The sequence below is a fragment of the Necator americanus genome, chromosome II (genome assembly GCF_031761385.1).
Source record: "Necator americanus strain Aroian chromosome II, whole genome shotgun sequence".
Lineage (NCBI taxonomy): Eukaryota > Metazoa > Nematoda > Chromadorea > Rhabditida > Ancylostomatidae > Necator > Necator americanus.
This window is the reverse complement of record NC_087372.1, coordinates 34,096,830-34,116,016: the sequence shown is the minus strand read 5'-3', so window position 1 is coordinate 34,116,016 and position 19,187 is coordinate 34,096,830. Positions and strand designations below refer to the sequence as shown.

Genomic DNA, 19,187 nt, shown 5'->3' with positions numbered 1-19,187 from the left:
CGCTCTGCTGCCACACATGCCCCTCATCCCCTTGGGCTTCGGTCCTCACGGTGAAAATCTGAGTCCTGCCAATGATCATTCGATCATCAGGGGTTCGGATACGACAGTTCTCACTTTCGGAAAAAGATACCCTTAGAGACTGTATCGCCTAGATCCCATTGCACCAGTGTCTTAAGTCTTGCCCTGAGGTCGAACGAGATGTCCAACCACTCAGAGCCGAACTTCGGCCATTCGCGACGAGGTGTAGCGCTAACCTAGTCAAACTTTATAGAAGTCTTTTCTTATTAAATGACTGGTGCGCATGTGACTGCACAGTACAATTCAAGTTCAAGTCTACGAAATTGATAGGGTTAACTTAATGAAATGACCTACTGCAACAGCATCCAACAAATAGACATAACATTCTATATATGTCAGTGCAGGATAAGTCTAAACACCGGCTTTAGCCGGACATTCAGGCTGGTTCTATATGTGCCAGTAGTGAGGGACACAGCGCAAATCTGACATGAAAAACAAGAAGTTGAGCCGGATCATCATTTTGCAGAAAATTAGATTTTTCGGGAATGTCTACAAGTACCCACAATTACGGCTCGTCAATAAATCCAAAATGACATAGTGCAACACGTACCCATTGGGAATTTTCCCTGCAGCACAGAAAAGATGCAGTTTTGAAGTTGCTTCTTCCAGGTACGTTGGCGAAGGAATGGAAGAAGGAGAATTTAGCGAAGCTAGAGAAGATTTGGCAGCATTAGAGAAGGACTATGAAGAGGTAGTGTTTGTTAGAATAACGGAAATGAAAGATTAACAACCATTCGCTCTTTCCATTTTCTAGGTCGGAATAGATGCAACCGACAATGAGGACGATGACGACTATAGTCAATACTGAATATATCCTGGGTTAATCGAGATGATGCTATCATTGATCACGAATATCTTTTTATTCAAAATTTAAGTGCACACCAACATGACACAATAGCGAGGTATCAATAACACCGCTTTCAATTACCAGTGTAAGACTACAATAGGCACACCTAAAGCACTTTGATTTGCCAATCAAGTTGAGGAATAAATATGCAATAATATCCTTAGTTTTCAACTTTTAGAGGGGATATAATCCTACGTTAAGAGATAGAGATCATAATTCTTGAATATCGCTAAAATGACAACACCACATCCGTTCTAGTTGAATGTAACCGGGTCTTCGAAGCTGTCATCACTATCAGTACCGTTTTCCGAGTCTTCGATCGTGAAGGTCTCCTCATCAATATCATCGTGCAATTGTGAAGGCTGAGACAAAAAAGCATCGTCAACGCTTTCTCTTAACAAATGTACCGTTAGAAACAGGGTGGAGACGTTTTATTCTGAACAACGCAGTATTCATACCTGAGCTGCGCAATACGATACGAAGGATCAGACGCAATCTGATGATCCCAGAGAGATCTATCAATGTTCCAAGTGAAGTTCCAAGGCCTTGTGAGATAGCTTGCTAGTCGATACTGACTTCCAGTCAGCGAAGATTTTATCACAGAGATGTACGGTATATCTCTGAAGGGAGTAATATTTGTGCGCTACAGGAATGATTAGCTGCGAAAATCTAACGAAAAAAAGACGAACATTTCACCAAAGTGTTGATCGCACGATCCAAAACATTTCATTACATCGGTCATTTCTTCCTTAAGAGACCGTGTGTAGTTAAACAGTCGAATAAATTTCGGAAGGCTGTACTTATAGAGACCACGGGCTAATCCTGAGATGAGAGAAAATACAGTAAAGAAGAGATTAGCATAACAGTCACCTACTGTTAGCTTTGTAGTTGTAAAACATTGTGGACCGAGCGCATATCTAAAATAAAGCTTTCGTCAAAGATTCGTCAAGGATTCAAAGATTGGAAAATTTGACTTTTTTTCTGAACGAGTGCATCTATTAACAAAGCATGATATTGACCTGAGAGACGAAATCTTGGCTAATTTGACGTGTCTCCCAGTCTGATGACATGGAGTCACAAAGCGACATTGAATCGAAAACTTTTCGCGTTGCAGAAATAGAACCCGAAAAATTCGGTTCATGTTCATGTAGAAACATCATGACCTAAAAAGGATGTAATCATGTATATATCGTCACTGCCTGTCTACGCAGTCGCTGCTAACAATTAGAATGCACTGCACTTCTCAAATGGAAAGTTGTGGGTACGTTCTTCCAGTGTAAACTAACAACGTGAAAGAAGATGGCAGATAGTGCTAAACTGGTTAACGTAACTTGTAATCCCCTTGGATTCTGATAAACTACAATTTTGGGCGATTGAAAGATGGAAAGTTTGACAGAGAATTTGTTCGTTCCAATACTTAGATGGCCCGTCTTCACTGGACGGGCGTGATGAAATATTAAGTTGGGACTAGATCGGCTCTGAACTGCCGATCGATCATGCAGTCGTTGCCGGACCTCTCTCACCTGTATCAGCACTCCAAAGTAAATCAGGGGTCTGAAATAATATTTAAGAGAGAGAGATTTCGGGGGTGTTCGCATCCTTGCGCGAAAGATAAAATTTGTGGACCGCGGGGGATGTCGCAAAATGAAGGCGTTCCTCAAGAACCTCTTCATTAATCTTACCTACTTAGATACTTAGATGGCCCGTCTTCACTGGACTTGTGGGCCTCAGCATCTTTTCCACTTGTTTCGTTCCCTCGTCATTGTCATCCAAGATGTTCACAAGTTTCGTGACAGACATTGATGAGTAGCTTCCTAGACGTGGCAGCGGTGTCTTCCCACGTCTCCGCTGCGTTACAGAGCGCTAGAAGAACTGTCGAGTCGAACAGATGGGCACGAAGATCATGGTCCGTCAGTCTGTGACGGCTGCGAATGCTGCCCGCTTTACTCTCATCCTTCTATTCAGTTCTTCCTTCAAGCCGTTTTCCATATTCATAGAACGTCCAAGGTAGACGTATGACAAAGTTTCCACGATCAGGGAGTTTTCAAGTTGTATTCATCCGTCCTCGCAGACGTTCTTCATGAACTGTGCCTTCTTTCCGTTTATTCGTAGTCCTTTTCTCTTCTCTGCTTCACTCAATTCCTTGAGCATCATCTCTTCTTCATTCGTATTCACTTCTCCAAAGAAGAACGATGTTGACTGTAAAACGAAGTTTTGAGAGGAATCTTCCGTGTACCCGCATGCCCTTTTCTTCTCAGGGCAAGTGATTTCGTTGGCCACTGTAATGCAGCCGCGAACAGCTTCAGCGATATTGTATCGCCTTATCGTACCCCCTTTCCAATAGATATGGTGAGGAGCGATGGAAAAGTTGTATTGTAGTGGAGCATCGATCGTAGCAATTGGCTAATGTCCTCATATACGATGCGTCGACCAGCACTGACAGTATTGCATTCGTTTCTACACTGTCGAAGGCTTTCCCCTAGTCGACGAAAGTTAGGACAAGGGGCAGGCGGTATTTCCAGCAAACCTCTACGACCCTCGACACGGTCTGGATGTAGTCCACGGAGCTGAACGCTGACGGAATCCAGCTTATTCTTGAGGCTGGACTTCATCCTTCATTCAGCGTCCTAGATATACGCGTGAGAATGATTTTGTTGAATACTTTGTACAGGACGCAAGCAAGCATATCGCACGGTCCCGAAGGTCCACTCGGTCGCTTTTCTTAAAAATAAGTACGGTTCCCAAGGTTACCCACTGGTCTGGGATCCTGTCTTCTAAAGATAAGACAGCCCGAAGAATGTCTGCTGATGTAAAGTCAGGTCCGGTGGCTGTGATAGGTTTCATTCTCTTGATAGCGACTGGTACATCTGAAGGAAGAATCTGTGTTGGAACTTAGCCAGTGGAAATGACACAGGAGTTGAACGGAAAAGGTTCGAGTAGAACCTATCCGTGATAATTTCCATCCAGGTACGGATAACGTCTTCGCTCTGCAAGATTGTTTGCGAAGTATTATAATCGCGGAGGTCCCTGCGGCACTCCTTTAGACTCGTTCTTCTTTGTGCTGCTTCCAGAATCTTCTTCCACCTATATTCCGAAGGATCCTCTTACAACGCTTTTCTGCAGCTAATGTTTGCTACTAAGCACTCAACGTGCGATGCATTCGGATCAATCCTCAAAGTTCTTCTTCTTTCCAACAATCTTTGAAATTGAATCCACGTTTGTCGTGAGTAGCATCAAATCACATTCACCACAGGCTCCCAATCCTCTGAACAGCAGCTCGTACTCCACGTTTGAGTCCTTCTCGATGTCTCAGTCACCTTGGGACAAAGAGTCCTCGAGTATGCAATCATCGTATACTAGTTCTTTCCTCTTTCGTTGCCAACAGCAGATCTGATCTTTTCCATCGTGTGACTAAGGGGTGTTTTCGCACGAAAGAGACAATGATTAGAACCACTACAAGAGGATGGTACTACTGAGATGTCAAGTAGACACCACCTCCGGTGAGTATGTGGTCGATCTCAGCACAAGTCGCGCCACCTGGGAGTCCCATCTCATTCTCCATCGACGACGACCGTCTCCATGGCGAGTAGTGCACTTGTCACCCTGGTCCAAAGTCCAAGACGTTCTGAGGGTACTGAGGCAGTGTATACGCTGGAGTAGCAGATAGACTTTTCTCCACACTAAGCAGCTCTACCATGGCGAGCTTACTTTTCACCACAAGTCAGCGCCCAACCTATATGGATCATTGAGTCATCTTGCAACATTTTGTAAAGGCGGTGGTAAATCTTGACAGTAGTTCACTTTTAGCTAGGCTTCCTCCGAAATCTCGTAATGTCGGAGGTGTCGATATGATCAGTACTACATAATTAATCTTAGATGCAGTGAGTCAAAAAAACTGTTAACCTTCTAGGACGTGTCTGAAAGCTACCAATAGAGAATCCCCATCAAGGTTGACCAGAAAATTAGGCTAAAGCGGATCACCATTTTGAGAGGAAAATTTACGAACAGAAACAGGTAAAAACATGGTTTCGGGTAAAATGTGTTTGAAGAAGGAGGGCAAGCAACCGCGCTATTGTTTCTGCAAGTGAATAACTAAGTTAGTCGGCGCCCCTAAACCTAAGCATCAGCCTTAGAAGATCTAGCCATGTAGGCTACAGCTACTAAGGAAAAAAAAAAACATGATTTAAAGAAATAGGAGCGCTGTTAAGGGATTCCCAATTACATTTTTCCCTCGGTTTCTTTGCTACTTACTTTAGCAGAGCCCAGTCTTTAATAAAGAAGCAAACACATGAACATGGGAACAAGTACATATTGTATCCGATACAACAAATATAGAGAAAGTTTACTTACAGTAGCTGCAGAAGCTTTAGACATATCGAGAACATCATTAATGTCTCTGGTAGGAAGTGGACGACGCAGATCCTCACGAACAGCCATTTCGATCTCTGAGAAGTTGGAGCCTTCTTTTTCTCGCTTAGCATAGAGCAACACACCCAGCATATGGAACAACTGAAATCTGATTGGATGTTAGGAAAAAATAGTGTTGATGTAGTGGACGAAAAACAAGTCAAACGTTAGCATACTTCGTCATTAGATGTAGCTTCAAACACTTTAGGAATAGCAAATTTCTCACGGCTACAGAGAAGCGAGAACTGAATGATGCTGATGGCACTTCGAATGTCCCCTAAATACAAAAAAAAACCGTGCACATTTACATAAACGAACCCTCATCCACTACATATATATATATATATATATATATATATATATATATATATATATATATATATATAAACAAAATCGAACCGTTTGTGAGCTTCTCGACAGCTTTGTAGTCTTGCACGGAGAGCTAGAAATTTAACAATTAGAAGTTGCATTGAACACTCGCAAAATAAGGAGTGCGACATGCGGCAAAGGATGTAAAAAATGACTAACCCTATTGTGAAAACCTAGGCAATCTACAACTCTTCTTAATCCTTTCCGAATGAAGGTACTGGCTATGGGACAGAACTCGAGTTCTGACATACCCAAACTCTAAAATAATATCTGTTAGGGCTTAAAATATAAAGGATAAACGATAACGTGTCTGACGTCAATCAATCCGCTTAGGATGCGCCACCACATTCACTTCAATTCAGAATCGTTTGAGATTAACGAACACGTAACTGGCCTATATAAAGACTTGAAGGTGCTAGCCGATGTGTCAAGTCAGTGTTTTTATTCTCTAAGACAAGTCTGATACCAATTTATCGACTGCGCTACGCCCGTCCCACGGCTTAAAACATATACTTGAATTTGCAAACTTTTACCTTGATAAATGATTTCGTAAATATCCGTTTCGGAGACATGGTCCATGAAGAGTCTTGTGAAGTGAGATCAAAAACGATGAAGTCATTCGATTCGCGAAGATGACTAGAGATATCTTGGCGAAATTGCACGGGATCCCTGAAAAAAGACAATCGAGTAAAAACAGCTTAGCTTCTGGTGCTTCTGCGTGAGTGTTTGCGCTCAGAGTAGCGCTTTGCGACCCTAGATACCCTCTAGAGCGCGGCTGGAGTCAGCGAGAGTCCCATTGCAGAGCGACCATTCAAATAATTGCGGCACAAATCAAGCAGTTCTGATCGCACTTTAAGGCAGAGCATTAAGTGAAATCATCGAATAAAATAATGAAAAAATAGAGATATGGGGATAAAATCATCAGTTTCAAACTTCTGGAGAGGAAGAAGAAATGTTCTTTGTCTAGGGCCCAACTAACTCGTTAAAGAAAAGAAAGATCATCATTTTCTTTTAGATTACAATGTTTACTGCATACGCATTACAACATGACAAATAACTGTGTGATTATCCTGATATCGTGAACAAAGCAAGTGGACGGCTTAATAATAGCTTACTTATACGCAATGGTGGGCAAATCTTGAATGTGATATAATCGTCCCAGTACGGGAGTTCGGCGTCTGTGTCGTCGAAGTTTCTCAGGGAGCGTGCTCTTTCGTAGAAATCGTAAGAACGAATTCATCTCATTTTCCTGGAATAATTCGATGAGGTTTTCCTTATTAAAAGAAGAGAAAGAGGAGAATCCTTACTTCCTTTATGTACGAAGTTTCTCCGGCAGTTACTATCTCCAGCTCCGAATCTCTCTCCCATCTGAGGACTTCAAAGCTCAAAGAACGTGCCACAACTTCAATGGATGTTGATTTCCCTAAACCCAATAATGCAGTAACAGAATAGAGTTACACGAGAAGAAAGTACTGAATCAATGATAAACCAGTTCGTACCTGAACCAGCTGGTCCAGTTACCAAGAGCAGTTTGTTACCGTCATTCCTCTTGGAGAGTTGCACTTTCAACTAAACAAAATGAAGACAGTAACAAGAGATATTAAAAGTAAGAATTTGAAGCAGCAGGATAAAACTTCAAAACACTTTTAGGTGTCAGAAAACGAAAAGGTAATAAGAAGAACACGCGTTGATCTGAGTGATCATAGCTTATCCAGAGCAATTAACACCTTCCTTTTCTCTCACTCTCCCTCTAACCCCTGATAGCTCCATGATGTCACTGCGGTCAAGTATGTACATAATAAATGCAGAAAGCACATATCAAATACACGAGACTAAACCGTCCAAGGTCAATTCAGATTAAGAAACTTGAATTTGTTGAGATATACATGAAATAAGTCAGTAAGAGAAATCAAATTCAAACACCTTTTCAATTATTCTGGGGTTAACAGCCAAGTCCTCAGTCTTCCTCGGTGCAGAACCAGCGAAAAAAAGACAATGAACTTCAGGTTTCGGTTTCGTCCACGCTTCTGTTTAAGGAAGAGATATTAGGATAAGACAGAATTAAGTCAGATTCACACCAAACAAAACCTTCCTAGTATACCATATTTTCGGGTGCTATATCTGCAGCAAGAAATAGGAACCCACCTTTTTTCTTGACAGCTCTTTCTAGACTACGGGTGTGGAACATTGGATGGAAGTTTTGACTGTAGAATGGAACAGCGTTATCCCCAGAATCCCTAGTTGGCTTGCGTATTTGGGTAGAAGGACGTTTCTCTTCAACTACGACGATATCTCCATCGCTTTCGCTCTCCAAATCCACAATCGTTGTCTTCTTCCTTTTCTTTGCTGACTGATCCCCTTTTGAAGTCATTCTACAAAACGAATAGGAATGAGTGGATGAAATCACAGAAGTGGAGTAAAAACAACACATACATTGATGAAATATCCCACTTATACATAACATCGTAAGAAACTAAGGCGAAACCTTATTTGTCGCGCTACAACTCTAGAATGTGCTCCAATCGTTGGACCAGTTTCGTTGATTTTGTCCAAGAAAATTGATTTTTGTTCCGCTTTTTATTCTATTTGTTCATCTTGTCATCTGCACTTGGTGCGGACAGTTTTTTTTTTCTTAAGAACTCTGTTTGAGGGTCTGCAAACTCTTACTTTCATCCGCACACAGTGAAAACTGCCTGTGTTCCAGATCTAGGTTTGCTTAATGCTGCCTCGTAGAGCTTCAGTACTTCGGGGAAATAGTGGTGACGGTGACTCCTTCGTCACACATCGGTTCCATGTTCCAAAATTAAGTCGATTGCGAGCAAATTATGGCGGTGGCAAGTTTGCACCTCTGACGGTATGTTGATTTCTTTTAATTTATTCCTGTTCTGCCTCTCAAATATTGTTACATGTTGGGAGATATCACTATATGAGATATAGATATTTCTTAAATGTCCCGACACTTGTCTACACTATTAATTTACTTTTTGCTTCGCTTTTTTGCACAATGTTTTGAAAAAAGAACGCTATTTACATTCTTAGTTTCATTCTCTTAAATCCTACTGCAACAATTTTTGTAATTTTTAGTCTCGAAGTAGTGACAATTTGAACGAGTGTAATAAATTTATTTATTTATTTATTGAACGATATCACTATGTTACAATGTGCCGTAGAATATAGCATAAAAAGGTTTATTTTCATCCAACAGACTTTGCGGGCTAGAATTAATGGGTACATCACCTCCTCTTCTCCTCATCTTTTGCTGCAAATTATTTTAAATTTGTTCCTTTTCTTTTTGTTCTTAGAGTATCCAGCAGAATGAGAGTTAAGCGAAAAAGAAAAATGAAAAACTCCGGCATAATACCTTACAATGCATCACATACTAGTTCTAAGTATATCTCCTCTAGCAAAGAACCTCATAAACGCCAACATCTTTTCATACGGATGTGAGCAGGAACGACACGAAAGTTCTAATTCTTTACTTTTTATCTATCTTCAACTTGTTTCATTTGTGTCCTGTTTTGCGAAGTTCATCGATAATGTCTATAAGGGGTCATAGTACGTTTTATCCGATGCAGACGTAGAATAATTTACGAGTTATGCTAAGTTTGAGATCTTTTTAGAAATTCTTAGTTCTTAATGCATCAAAAGCGTCGTTCTGCTAGCTTACCCTTGAATTAGGGAGGGATTTAACTCACAGTACGATGAAGTATCGCTGTCGTCTCTAGATCTTCCTCTACTCCGATTTTTCTCGAAGAATCAAACTTGTTCTGAAGATTCAATGCTTTTTCTTTAAAAAACTAAATTTGATGATTCGTACTGTACTGATGTTCGTTTTTTTTTTGCGCTTTTGAATCCATGCACAAACATCTTGTGTTAGTTATTTTCCATCTTTTTTTTTGTTTGCAATTATTTTATGCTACTTCAAGATTGTAATGGTTGTAACTTTTCATAGAAGCTTGTCTTAAAATGAGGAAGACATGCATTACGTGGTAACTCATATGTGTTTTTATCCTAAATTATTAAAGATTTGTTTCTAATACTTCCCTATGCACAGCTGTTTGTAACATTTTCGACGAATTTATTTCTACTTTATTCTGTGACTCGCTATTTAAACTTCTTGCAACAAAAACGAAACCCTGGTTTTTGGTTTGCGGATTTATAACATACGTCTATACAGGTAGCGTTGAACCTGTTCTCTAGTTGGACAGTTTCTTTCTAAAAAAACTTACCTCGTACGTCCTTCATTTTTTAGTTCCTTTTGTGCATCTATTTTTTGTTGGTGAAAGTGATCTTCTGTTTTATGAGTAAGTAAAGATGTAAAGAGTAAAAAACATAAGTGAACTCCTGCACACATGCAGATATTTACTAATTTTAATTTTTTTTTCAGCGACAGCTTGTTTCCACCCAAAGCAAATGTATTCTCCCTCATGGTTCAATGAATACACCATCATCCGCCTACACTCGAATCATGTCTCAACAGAGTGGTCCACGTTCAAGACTTGTAAGTGCTTAATTCGTTTATTTGATTGCACATTTGTAATCGCATATTCGGTTCCGCCCAACGTTATGCTTTACACATTACTCGGAGTGCTATTCGACCTTTTCTTTGCTCGAGAATACGGCGTTAGATTCTATGCAACTTTGTCATTTCCTTACGATTTAAATACCCCATCAAGTTACACGTAATACGGGTCGATATTTTTGCTAAAATGAAGAGAGTAACTATGTAAAAGGTCATTTCATTAATTTTCGTCAATATCAGAGTTTACGTGGTGATTAGTGCTAAGGCACTGACCCAGAAATTTGTGATATCTTTTAGAGCATTCGAAATACTTTTCTCTTAATGTAAGGCTTGACAAAAGCAAAACACGTACTCTTTCTTCTTTTGTTCTGTACACGTTTGCGATGAAAACTTACATATTGGCATCGATTGCAACTGTTGCGCAGTATATATTCTCTTAGTTTCTGATGTGAGAAGCACTGAAAACCGCTGCCTCGATGAAAAGCGCTGCGAGATAGTAGCCATTAATTTACTTTCCCTATTTAACCACCAGGTTTCAAACAACTTCGAAAAATTTTAGAAATCCGATCAACATTTAGTATTTCTCTAAAGTTTATGTTCTCTTTTGTTTAACAAACCCTTCACAGGTGATATTTAGCAACTCAAAGCAAAGGTTACAAGTTGTTGGTGTTCTTTTATCTATGTTTCGAACGATACCATTTCCGAATGAAAGAAGTGACAACTACTAAAGGTCAAGATTTAACGCTATTGTTAAGGTTGTACACTTGCGTTCAATGTTCGGATGCTTCTCACATCGATGTTTTTAGCTTTCTCTAGAACATCCACATAAACAATCTCTGTTAGTCAGTTGCTAGCATGGGAAACAACAGCTGATGAAATCGACCTATCGATCCCCTTACACTCAAGAAGAAAAAACACCTTGGAGGCGAATGCATCCAAAGGGGACTCCGTTCTGTACAAATAGTAGAGTCAAAAGTCATAAAACACGGTGCGCTTAGCGCAGCCACGCTCAAAGCGGTGCGGAAGATAGCGGTTGGAATTGAACTGGGACCCTCGCAAACTACAGCGAGGAATAGCATTAGTAAAGATCCCCTAGATTCTAGCCGCTACGCTCCGCAGCACCGCTTCGAGAGCAAACGCTTACTCAACGGCACCGTGCTTCATGGCGTTTTGTCCCTACTATATTCGATGAAAAATGATTGAAAAGTTTTGTCAACTGGTTTATTTCTTTGGAATATTTTGTATTGCTCGCGGATGTAGGTAGTTAGATGTCATGTCTTCTCATTTTTGGATGTCTTCTTGTACCGAAAAAAGGATACATCATTCTTTTATTTTTATTGTAAATTTATATCCACAGGTTGCTGAAGTGGCGCCCTCTAGAGCATCTTGCTCCAGTACTACTGTTCGAATTCCAGTACTGAAAACTCAGCCGAGTGGGCGATATTTGCTTCGGATTCCGAAAAGCGAATCGTAAGTCTAATCATTCACTATTTCCCTGGTTTTTTCATCGTTCCGACACCTTGGTGTAATGCCTGACATGACTGTCTTACAACGGTTCATTACATCACTATTTTAAGAGATCCAGAAGATGTAGAACGCCTTCATAACGACAATCAAAATATCTATTCTTTACCTCATCGGAAGCAAGTTATGATTCCTACTGTACCTCCAAGTATGTCAATGGGAGGAGAATTTCCTGAAGATCAGTATGAGCTTGTTTACGAAAGCAGTAGGTTAAAAATTGCCGTTTTTGCTAATATTTTCTTCGTTAATTCTTGGTGGAATTATTGCTGATCTCCGAAAGGTATGTCTTCAGACTGCGCTTCACCACTGGATTGTGTTCCAGAATGTGACAATGGGTATTGTCGTGCTGACGAGAAAAAACGATTTTTGTGAGTTCCATTCCATTGATTGCAAGCGATAACTTTATACAATCAGTTGTCGTTTTGTGCCTTGTGTTTTGCGCCTTCCTGCTTCCGAAATTTTTGGAAACTAGTAAATTTTAAGTATTTTCAAATATGAATGAGTAGATGTGAAATGCAGCTTTTCTTGTTGTTTTTTTTTTTGCACTTTTGTCCTAATCCTAATTTCCTTTTGTATTATATTGAGATTCTCCCTCACTCCCCACGGATCTCCCTCACTAGAGGGATCACAGCCGGTTAGTCGCGAGGCTACGTGGCGCGTCCCCAGGTGGCGGATAGGGGGCTAACCGCGGACCAAAAGCGACCTTGTGCTTGCCCAGAGACGCAGGTGGATTCAGGGGATGGACTCCCTGCTTCTGCTGTGCCAGGACTGACTCGTAAAATCATTGTATCCCGCACGTCGGTCCGGCCAAAAGCCTGCAATCAATTGACTGGGAGGTGCAAGGGAGGCGGTTTGGAGTCGCCTCCAACAAATAAGCTCCACATGTCCACTCTGGGAGAACGGAAGTTCTCCCAAAAACCCATGGGACTAGAGGCTTGCAACCTGCCCGTGGGTTTTAAATTTCATGCAAAAAACAGTAATAGAAAAGAGTCTCCTGACTCCGGTAGAAAGCCTGGTACGGTAGCGCCAGGTAGGACGGGGTTGCAGGAGTCATGTAGGCTACCGAAACGGAAAAGGACTAGGATGACGATCTGTACTTATAACGCACGCACTCTTGCATCGGAAGCGGCCATCGAAGATCTGATGGTGCAAGCCAAGAAGATCAAGTACGACGTCATCGGACTGACCGAGACGAGACGACGTCACTCTCTCAACGCTGTATTTGAAACTGGAGAAGAACTGTTCTTAGGAACATGCGACAGTAGAGGTGTTGGTGGAGTTGGCGTCCTCGTCAACACGAGTATGGCACAGAACATCGACTCTTTCGAACAACTCACGACCCGAATCGGACGTCTGCGGATGAGAAGATGTGGTCCCACACCGGCTTTGACTATCTTCGTCGCTTACGCTCCAACATCAAGCTACGAAGAAGAAGAAGTCGAAGCTTTCTATATGGACCTGGAGAAGTTCTACCGAGAAGATCATGCCTTTTACAAGGTCATAATTGGCGACTTCAACGCCAAAGTTGGCCCAAGAAGAACGCCGGAGGAACTTCACATCGGGACCCACGGCCTACAATGGAATGACCAGGGGGAGAGGCTTTCCGAGTTCATCATGACGACTAAGACCATCCATGGGAACTCGCAATTCCAGAAGCCCTCCTCTCTACGCTGGACGTGGGAGTCACCCGGTGGAGGGTACCGTAATGAGATAGACCACATCATCGTCAATAAAAGGTTCTGCCTGACGGATGTCGCTGTTGTACCAAAGTTCTATACGGGATCGGACCATCGCCTCCTCCGAGGAAGATTTTCTTTCACGCGGAGAGCAGAGAAAGCCGCCAAGTTCAGCAAGAGAAATCCCAGAACTACCATCAACTGGGATCTCTTCGCTACGTTAGCCGGCTTTTGGGAAGATTCCGCAATGGACAACATCGACGAGGAATACGACCGGCTTGTCAAACACCTTCATGACTGCGCGAAGAAGGCTGAGAGTATTAAAACAACCAAGAGACGCCTGTCTCTTGAAACTCTTGAGCTGATACGCCAGCGTGGAGCAGCACGAGCCGCAGGGAACCAAGAGCTTACGTCCGAGCTCGCAAGGCTTTGCAGAGAGGCGATAAAGAAAGACTTTAAAGGAGAGCAGAAGTGCTGGCTGAAGCAGCAGAGGCGGGAAAAAGCATCCGCTATGCCCGCCGAGACTTCGCCAGTCGCAAGACAAGGATGACAGCTCTCCGGAACCCGAAGGGAACAACCATTGCATCGAGAAGGGGAATGGAGAAAATCATCTACGACTTCTACTCTGATCTCTTCGACAGCCGTGCCCACTTGCCTCCTCACCATCTGAGGGAAGATGGACATGTCATTCCAGCGGTTCTCCCGTCCGAAATACGACATGCTATCATGTCGGTGAGAAATCGTACAGCAGCCGGTCCCGACAGAATAAAACCAGAACACCTGAAGAACCTTCCGCCAGTACTCATCAACACCCTGGCGAGGATCTTCACACGTTACCTGTCGGAATGCAAGGTCCCTAAACAGTGGAAGACCAGCAAGACCGTGTTGCTGTATAAAAAGGAGATCCACATGACATCGGCAACTATCGCCCAATCTGCTTACTGTCCGTCATCTACAAGCTCTTCACAAGAGTGATCCTTAATAGGATTGAAAAGGTCTTGGATGAAGGACAACCATGCGAGCAAGCAGGGTTTCGAAAAGGATTCAGCACGATCGACCATATTCACACTGTTTCGAGACTCATCGAGGTATCACGAGAGTACAAGATGCCGCTCTGTCTCACTTTCATCGACTTGAAGAAGGCCTTTGACTCAGTTGAGACGGAAGCGGTCGTGGAAGCCTTGGACAACCAAGGCGTTCCCACTCAGTACATAAAGGTGCTTCGAGAGTTGTACAGTAACTTCACGACCGGAATCTCGCCATTCTACAAGAATATCATCATTGACGTGAAGAGGAGGGTTCGACAGGGTGATACAATCTCACCCAAAATATTCACAGCCACCCTCGAGAACGCAATGCGAAAGTTGGAATGGGACGACATGGGAGTGAAGATCGATGGTCGGCAGCTACACCATTTGCGCTTTGCTGATGACATCGTACTGATAACACCTAGCATCGAAGGAACGAATGCTGACCGAATTCGCCGAAACATGTGGATGCATCGGTCTTGAGCTGAATCTTCAAAAGACGATGTTCATGCGGAACGGATGGATCTCGGATGCCCCATTCACGCTCAACGGAACGAACATATCCGAATGCACCAGCTACGTCTATCTGGGTCGGGAATTGAACATGATGAACGACCTGGCCCCCGAGCTGGGCAGGAGGAGAAGAGCGGCTGGGGGAGCGTACAAGAGCATCGAGGACGTAGTGAAGAAGACCAAGAACACCCGGCTCCGTGCTCACCTCTTCAACACCACCGTACTTCCTGCTTTGACCTATGCCTCAGAAACCTGGGCACTTCGCAAGCAGGAAGAAAACGCGGTGAGCGTCATTGAACGCGCAATTGAGAGAGTGATGCTAGGAGTATCCCGTTTCAAGCAAGTGAGAGACGGGATTCGAAGTTCTCTCCTACGTCAGCGATCGAAGATCAGAGACGCCGCCGCGTTTGCCAAGGAAAGTAAAATAAGGTGGGCCGGACACGTGATGCGCTTTAACGACAACCGTTGGACCAGAGCCGTGAGCGACTGGATTCCCCGCGATATTAAGCGCAATACAGGAAGACCGCCGACCCGATGGTCAGATTTCTTCACGAAGTCCTTCAAAGAAAATTACGATGCTCTTCGTGTCCCACGCGAAAGGAGGAACCACTGGGCTACTCTGGCACGCGACCGGGACAAATGGAAGAATTACTGGCGCCCGCTCGACCGGTTCGAAGACCAACGGGAGTCAAGGTGATCAAGGTGATTATATTGAGAAGGACTTAATAGTAGAAATCCTACCGCTAACTGTAGAGAAATGTTTAGTTAACCTGTCTGTTTGGAAGAATTAGTACTATTTATTACTTCCTTTATTTTTTTTTCGCTTATCGATTTTACATTTTGGTGTTTTTGGGTGCTTATCCACTAGTGAAGTGGTTCGTTTTATGTAGTCCTACTTTTTGTGATATATTTGTAGATATATCTTAAGAAAATCTGTTCTCCTTAAATTTTGTTAAGAATCTTGGAGGATGATGTTGTAAAACTCGCCGTAAGCGACATCGAATAAGCGTTCTTCATTGGTGCTGTCAGTGTTAAAAAGAAACAAGAAAGCTGGTGTAATGTCAATGATGGTAATTACATTTTTGTTGAAGTTGTTCGGAAATGACGTGTTTCTGGCACGGACCTACTCATGCCTCTTTGCGGCGGCACATGATGGTTACTCACAGTCGTAACTCAGCGAATCAGTCGAATGGTCGTGGTTTAGCTGAGCAATGTGTTCGACGACCTACGAAACCGAAAGGGGTATGTGGAAATCTTTTTCTGTCTTTATTAGCATGTGAAGAGGGTGACGGTCATTATATTCTTGGTGATGCGTTTAAAACAATCATACGTTTTCTAATGAAATTTTTGTGGCGAATCATTATTCTTCATTGAAATCATAATTCAGGTGAAATGTAGTGAATGCGGTCAGATGGCTTACTCGCGGCCGTTGTTATTACGACATATGACTCAGACTCATGGAATAGTTGCTCCTTTGATATACAAGACATTTTCTGATAGGGAAAACCTCCAAGTCAGTTTGATAATGCAAATATTAGTTAACAACTGGAATTTGAACTGTTTACTACACTATATTTTTTAAGAACTGGCTCGAGCAGCTCCGAGAAACACATGCCGTTGAATTTGTCGTATCGTCTGGTTCTAAAAAATGGGGTCAAGGGCTTCAGGTTGGTGTTATTATCTAGAATTTTAACCTATTGGTTCTTTTATTATAATTTATGGTTGTGCAGTATTTTGTAACTACAGTTGTAGGTACACTACCTCACATGCTCGCGTAGCGGCGAGCAGAAAGAAAGACCAAACAAAAAATTCCGTCGTCCAACACGTCCATCAATAAAATGCGGAAAGAACTGTATGGCCTACTTGAAGGTGAGCGAATTCTTTGTTTATAGCTAGTTTGCAGGCAAACGCATCAAATGCGCTACTTGCAGATGAAACAGAATCCAACCATTTCTGAGTTGAAAATTGAAGCGTGTTTGCATCATAGCGGTCACGAAATAGATGCATCAAAGATTCGTCTGGAGCAAAATGAGGTCCGCATTTGAAACCAGATGGGATAGAATCGATATTTCAGGGCTTTTATTAAATGTAGATTCTATTCTTGCAGTGGTGCCGTGTAATCCAAGTGATACGTGAGATAGATGAGGGTCTTTTGCAGATCGACATGGGACATATGTCACGCATTCGAGGTTTTTTTTTTGTTCAAGCCTATGTTGTTTTGTTTTGAGTGCACCGTTTCAATTTCTTAACTTGCAAAGACGCGAAGCCAAGTAATGCAGAAGGACAGCGCACTGGTCGATTGCTTGCCCAGCTTCCTCAACTCTTCTGGGCGTTTGCTATTACTATGATAATAATCATCCAGTCGCAAAAGTTATACGATTCTTAGCACACTATTAGCATCTTTGCACAAGATCTAATCGAAAACATTCTGTCGCTTCTTCTTTACGTCTCATGAACTTTTCAAGTTGTTATTTCTTTTAATCAAACAAGCCCCCACAGTTATAAGCGTTATTTCCCATTGTCTTCAAATTTTTTCTGCTTGCGGTTACTTATCCAAGTTCAAACTCTCCCTTCATTCCCCGGACTCAAGGCAATAGATTCCTCCTTTGAGGAATATTACAGGAAAATTCTCAGCAAGATTACCTTTCCATTGTCTATCAACAAATATTTTTCTAGAAGTGTTATTCGTTTTTCGTTCCTATTATCTTAGAAATAGCTGTTTTTGCACATGAATGCGCTTAGCTTCTTTGACATTTCATTGATTGCAGTAACCTCATTTACAGCATAAAGTGATTAGTTTTCACATTTCTTATTCAATAGATCACAGCAAGAAGTAGGCTGCAGCACTCGTTTCATTCTTTGAACAGCACTAGCAGAACTTCTCTCGAGTCTTCAATTATTTTCTTCTGCTTTTAGAAATTCTCGGAAGCAACGGTCGATTCCGTTTGATGACAGATGAAGGGCTTTGTCAGCAACTACCAAAATGGATTGAACAGGTTAGACGATTTTTTGGGCTTCTGTTGGTCCCTTGGGTGTATCAATAGAAACCCACCTGTATGAAAATGAAAGTGCACAATTCTACCGCATAGCGACAGGCGTACAAGGTGTTATGTATTTTTCATCTGTTGTTTGACTCACTGTGACTACATTTCTGCACAGCTTATCTATAGATCAGATTAATACTGTACGGATAAAATTTCGCTATCTTTCTTGCACCTACTAAGTGTGATCCTTAACTCTTCCCTTCAGTATATGGCACAAGAAGAGTTGGAGCGCTCTACATCTAATGTGGAACAAGATGATGATGAAAAAGATGACCCTCTTGTTAGTGGCTACGAAACAAACTTGTCCTTGTTCCAAGACGATTTTTCAAGCTACGAACTAGAGGTATAATCAGTGATACATGCGTATTTATTAGCATTCGAAATTATTCTACTTGCAGTGTCTTCCATACGACTTCATGTGTGATCTCGAGTCAACCAATAAAGTAGCTGTAAATGGTTGAGCAAACGTTTGTGTCTTGAGTGCAAGTGTGTATATTAGCACTGTGACACATCCTTAGTGTTTTCACTCAGCAGCATCTACACTCCGTTTGAAGAGATTCGGCGTATTGGATTCGTCTTTGTTTTTCCTAGAGGATTGTTTTATTAGATTGTTTGTTTAAGTCGTTTTAGGAAATGAAGAGTTTTATTGGTTTGTTAGTGAGTAACAGCATACTTCTTTAGTGTCCTCCTCTTCACATGTAAGAGTTCTCGGAAAAACGTACTCTTTTTTTACCACTGAGTTAATTGGGCGCTTGATGCGGCTAAAAAATGATGACAGTGGGACCGTGGGTTCTTTTCACCTTTGAACCTCTGATTACAATGAATTTGTACGTGCAGAAGCAGAGCATTGTGAAGCTAGTTAACTGGAGTAATCAGGCATGAGGCGTTCACAGAAAACTTTTTTTCAGTGATTAAATAATAACTACTACTAGTCAGTACAAAATTTATAGTTCTAAGATTGTCTAGAACTGTAAGTGGCGCAAATATGTATGATAAAATAAAATAAATAAATAACAAATAAAATCCGCCATAAATCTGGATGAATTTCTAACCGCCTGAGCTCTTTTCTTGCACTTAAGCATGTAAAAATACGCTCAATCTAGCTGCTACTTCCTTCTTGTCAAATTTTTCATATGTAGAACTATTTCCTAGTCATATTGCTTTATTACGGAACGTGAA

The 19,187-nt window shown here is 41.9% G+C and overlaps 6 protein-coding genes across 9 annotated transcripts in view; 5 read left to right on the top strand and 1 right to left on the bottom strand.

Annotated features, from left to right (window-relative positions):
• RB195_020368 (uncharacterized protein) overlaps nucleotides 1-886 on the top strand; it is a gene marked incomplete at both ends in the record, with an annotated part of 2,732 nt that extends 1,846 nt beyond the window's left edge. Inside the window, 3 exons of the mRNA XM_064188634.1 lie at nucleotides 153-241; nucleotides 688-769; nucleotides 833-886. Of these exons, the coding sequence (XP_064044515.1) occupies nucleotides 153-241; nucleotides 688-769; nucleotides 833-886 (225 nt within the window). The remainder of the gene's footprint in view (nucleotides 1-152; nucleotides 242-687; nucleotides 770-832) is intronic.
• Nucleotides 887-1,179: 293 nt separating this feature from the next.
• Nucleotides 1,180-8,160, bottom strand: RB195_020367 (uncharacterized protein; the record flags this gene model as incomplete). The annotated part of the gene is made up of 16 exons (XM_064188633.1): nucleotides 1,180-1,318; nucleotides 1,384-1,545; nucleotides 1,615-1,747; nucleotides 1,800-1,842; nucleotides 1,945-2,088; nucleotides 5,276-5,434; nucleotides 5,509-5,609; nucleotides 5,732-5,774; nucleotides 5,861-5,959; nucleotides 6,235-6,370; nucleotides 6,817-6,950; nucleotides 7,009-7,124; nucleotides 7,201-7,270; nucleotides 7,625-7,728; nucleotides 7,847-8,073; nucleotides 8,135-8,160. 16 exons carry the CDS (start codon nucleotides 8,158-8,160, stop codon nucleotides 1,180-1,182), a joined length of 1,836 nt encoding a protein of 611 aa, XP_064044514.1.
• Nucleotides 8,161-8,420: 260 nt separating this feature from the next.
• RB195_020366 (uncharacterized protein) lies at nucleotides 8,421-13,973 on the top strand (the record flags this gene model as incomplete). Of its 2 annotated transcripts, none has more annotated exons than XM_064188631.1 (6): nucleotides 8,421-8,555; nucleotides 10,089-10,202; nucleotides 11,581-11,693; nucleotides 11,801-11,952; nucleotides 12,040-12,115; nucleotides 12,731-13,973. In XM_064188631.1, 6 exons carry the CDS (start codon nucleotides 8,421-8,423, stop codon nucleotides 13,971-13,973), a joined length of 1,833 nt encoding a protein of 610 aa, XP_064044512.1. The 2 variants fall into 2 exon arrangements, with proteins under 2 accessions (XP_064044512.1, XP_064044513.1); XM_064188632.1 differs by having other exon boundaries at nucleotides 12,425-13,973.
• A 47-nt stretch (nucleotides 13,974-14,020) lies between these two features.
• Nucleotides 14,021-14,398, top strand: RB195_020365 (uncharacterized protein; the record flags this gene model as incomplete). The annotated part of the gene is made up of 1 exon (XM_064188630.1): nucleotides 14,021-14,398. One exon carries the CDS (start codon nucleotides 14,021-14,023, stop codon nucleotides 14,396-14,398), a length of 378 nt encoding a protein of 125 aa, XP_064044511.1.
• A 131-nt stretch (nucleotides 14,399-14,529) lies between these two features.
• RB195_020363 (uncharacterized protein) lies at nucleotides 14,530-18,469 on the top strand (the record flags this gene model as incomplete). 3 transcript variants are annotated; one of them, XM_064188627.1, is made up of 11 exons in its annotated part: nucleotides 14,530-14,821; nucleotides 14,877-15,657; nucleotides 16,056-16,206; nucleotides 16,352-16,477; nucleotides 16,548-16,631; nucleotides 16,717-16,833; nucleotides 16,896-16,997; nucleotides 17,072-17,153; nucleotides 17,881-17,960; nucleotides 18,214-18,351; nucleotides 18,407-18,469. In XM_064188627.1, 11 exons carry the CDS (start codon nucleotides 14,530-14,532, stop codon nucleotides 18,467-18,469), a joined length of 2,016 nt encoding a protein of 671 aa, XP_064044508.1. The 3 variants fall into 3 exon arrangements, with proteins under 3 accessions (XP_064044508.1, XP_064044510.1, XP_013300762.2); XM_013445308.2 differs by lacking the exons at nucleotides 14,530-14,821; nucleotides 14,877-15,657 and having other exon boundaries at nucleotides 16,114-16,206; XM_064188628.1 differs by lacking the exons at nucleotides 16,056-16,206; nucleotides 16,352-16,477; nucleotides 16,548-16,631; ... (4 more) ...; nucleotides 18,214-18,351; nucleotides 18,407-18,469 and having other exon boundaries at nucleotides 14,530-14,934.
• On the top strand, nucleotides 14,960-15,661 carry RB195_020364 (uncharacterized protein; the record flags this gene model as incomplete). Its single annotated transcript, XM_064188629.1, has 1 exon — nucleotides 14,960-15,661. The coding sequence occupies one exon, from the start codon at nucleotides 14,960-14,962 to the stop codon at nucleotides 15,659-15,661; it is 702 nt and encodes a 233-aa protein (XP_064044509.1).
• Nucleotides 18,470-19,187: the final 718 nt, after the last annotated feature.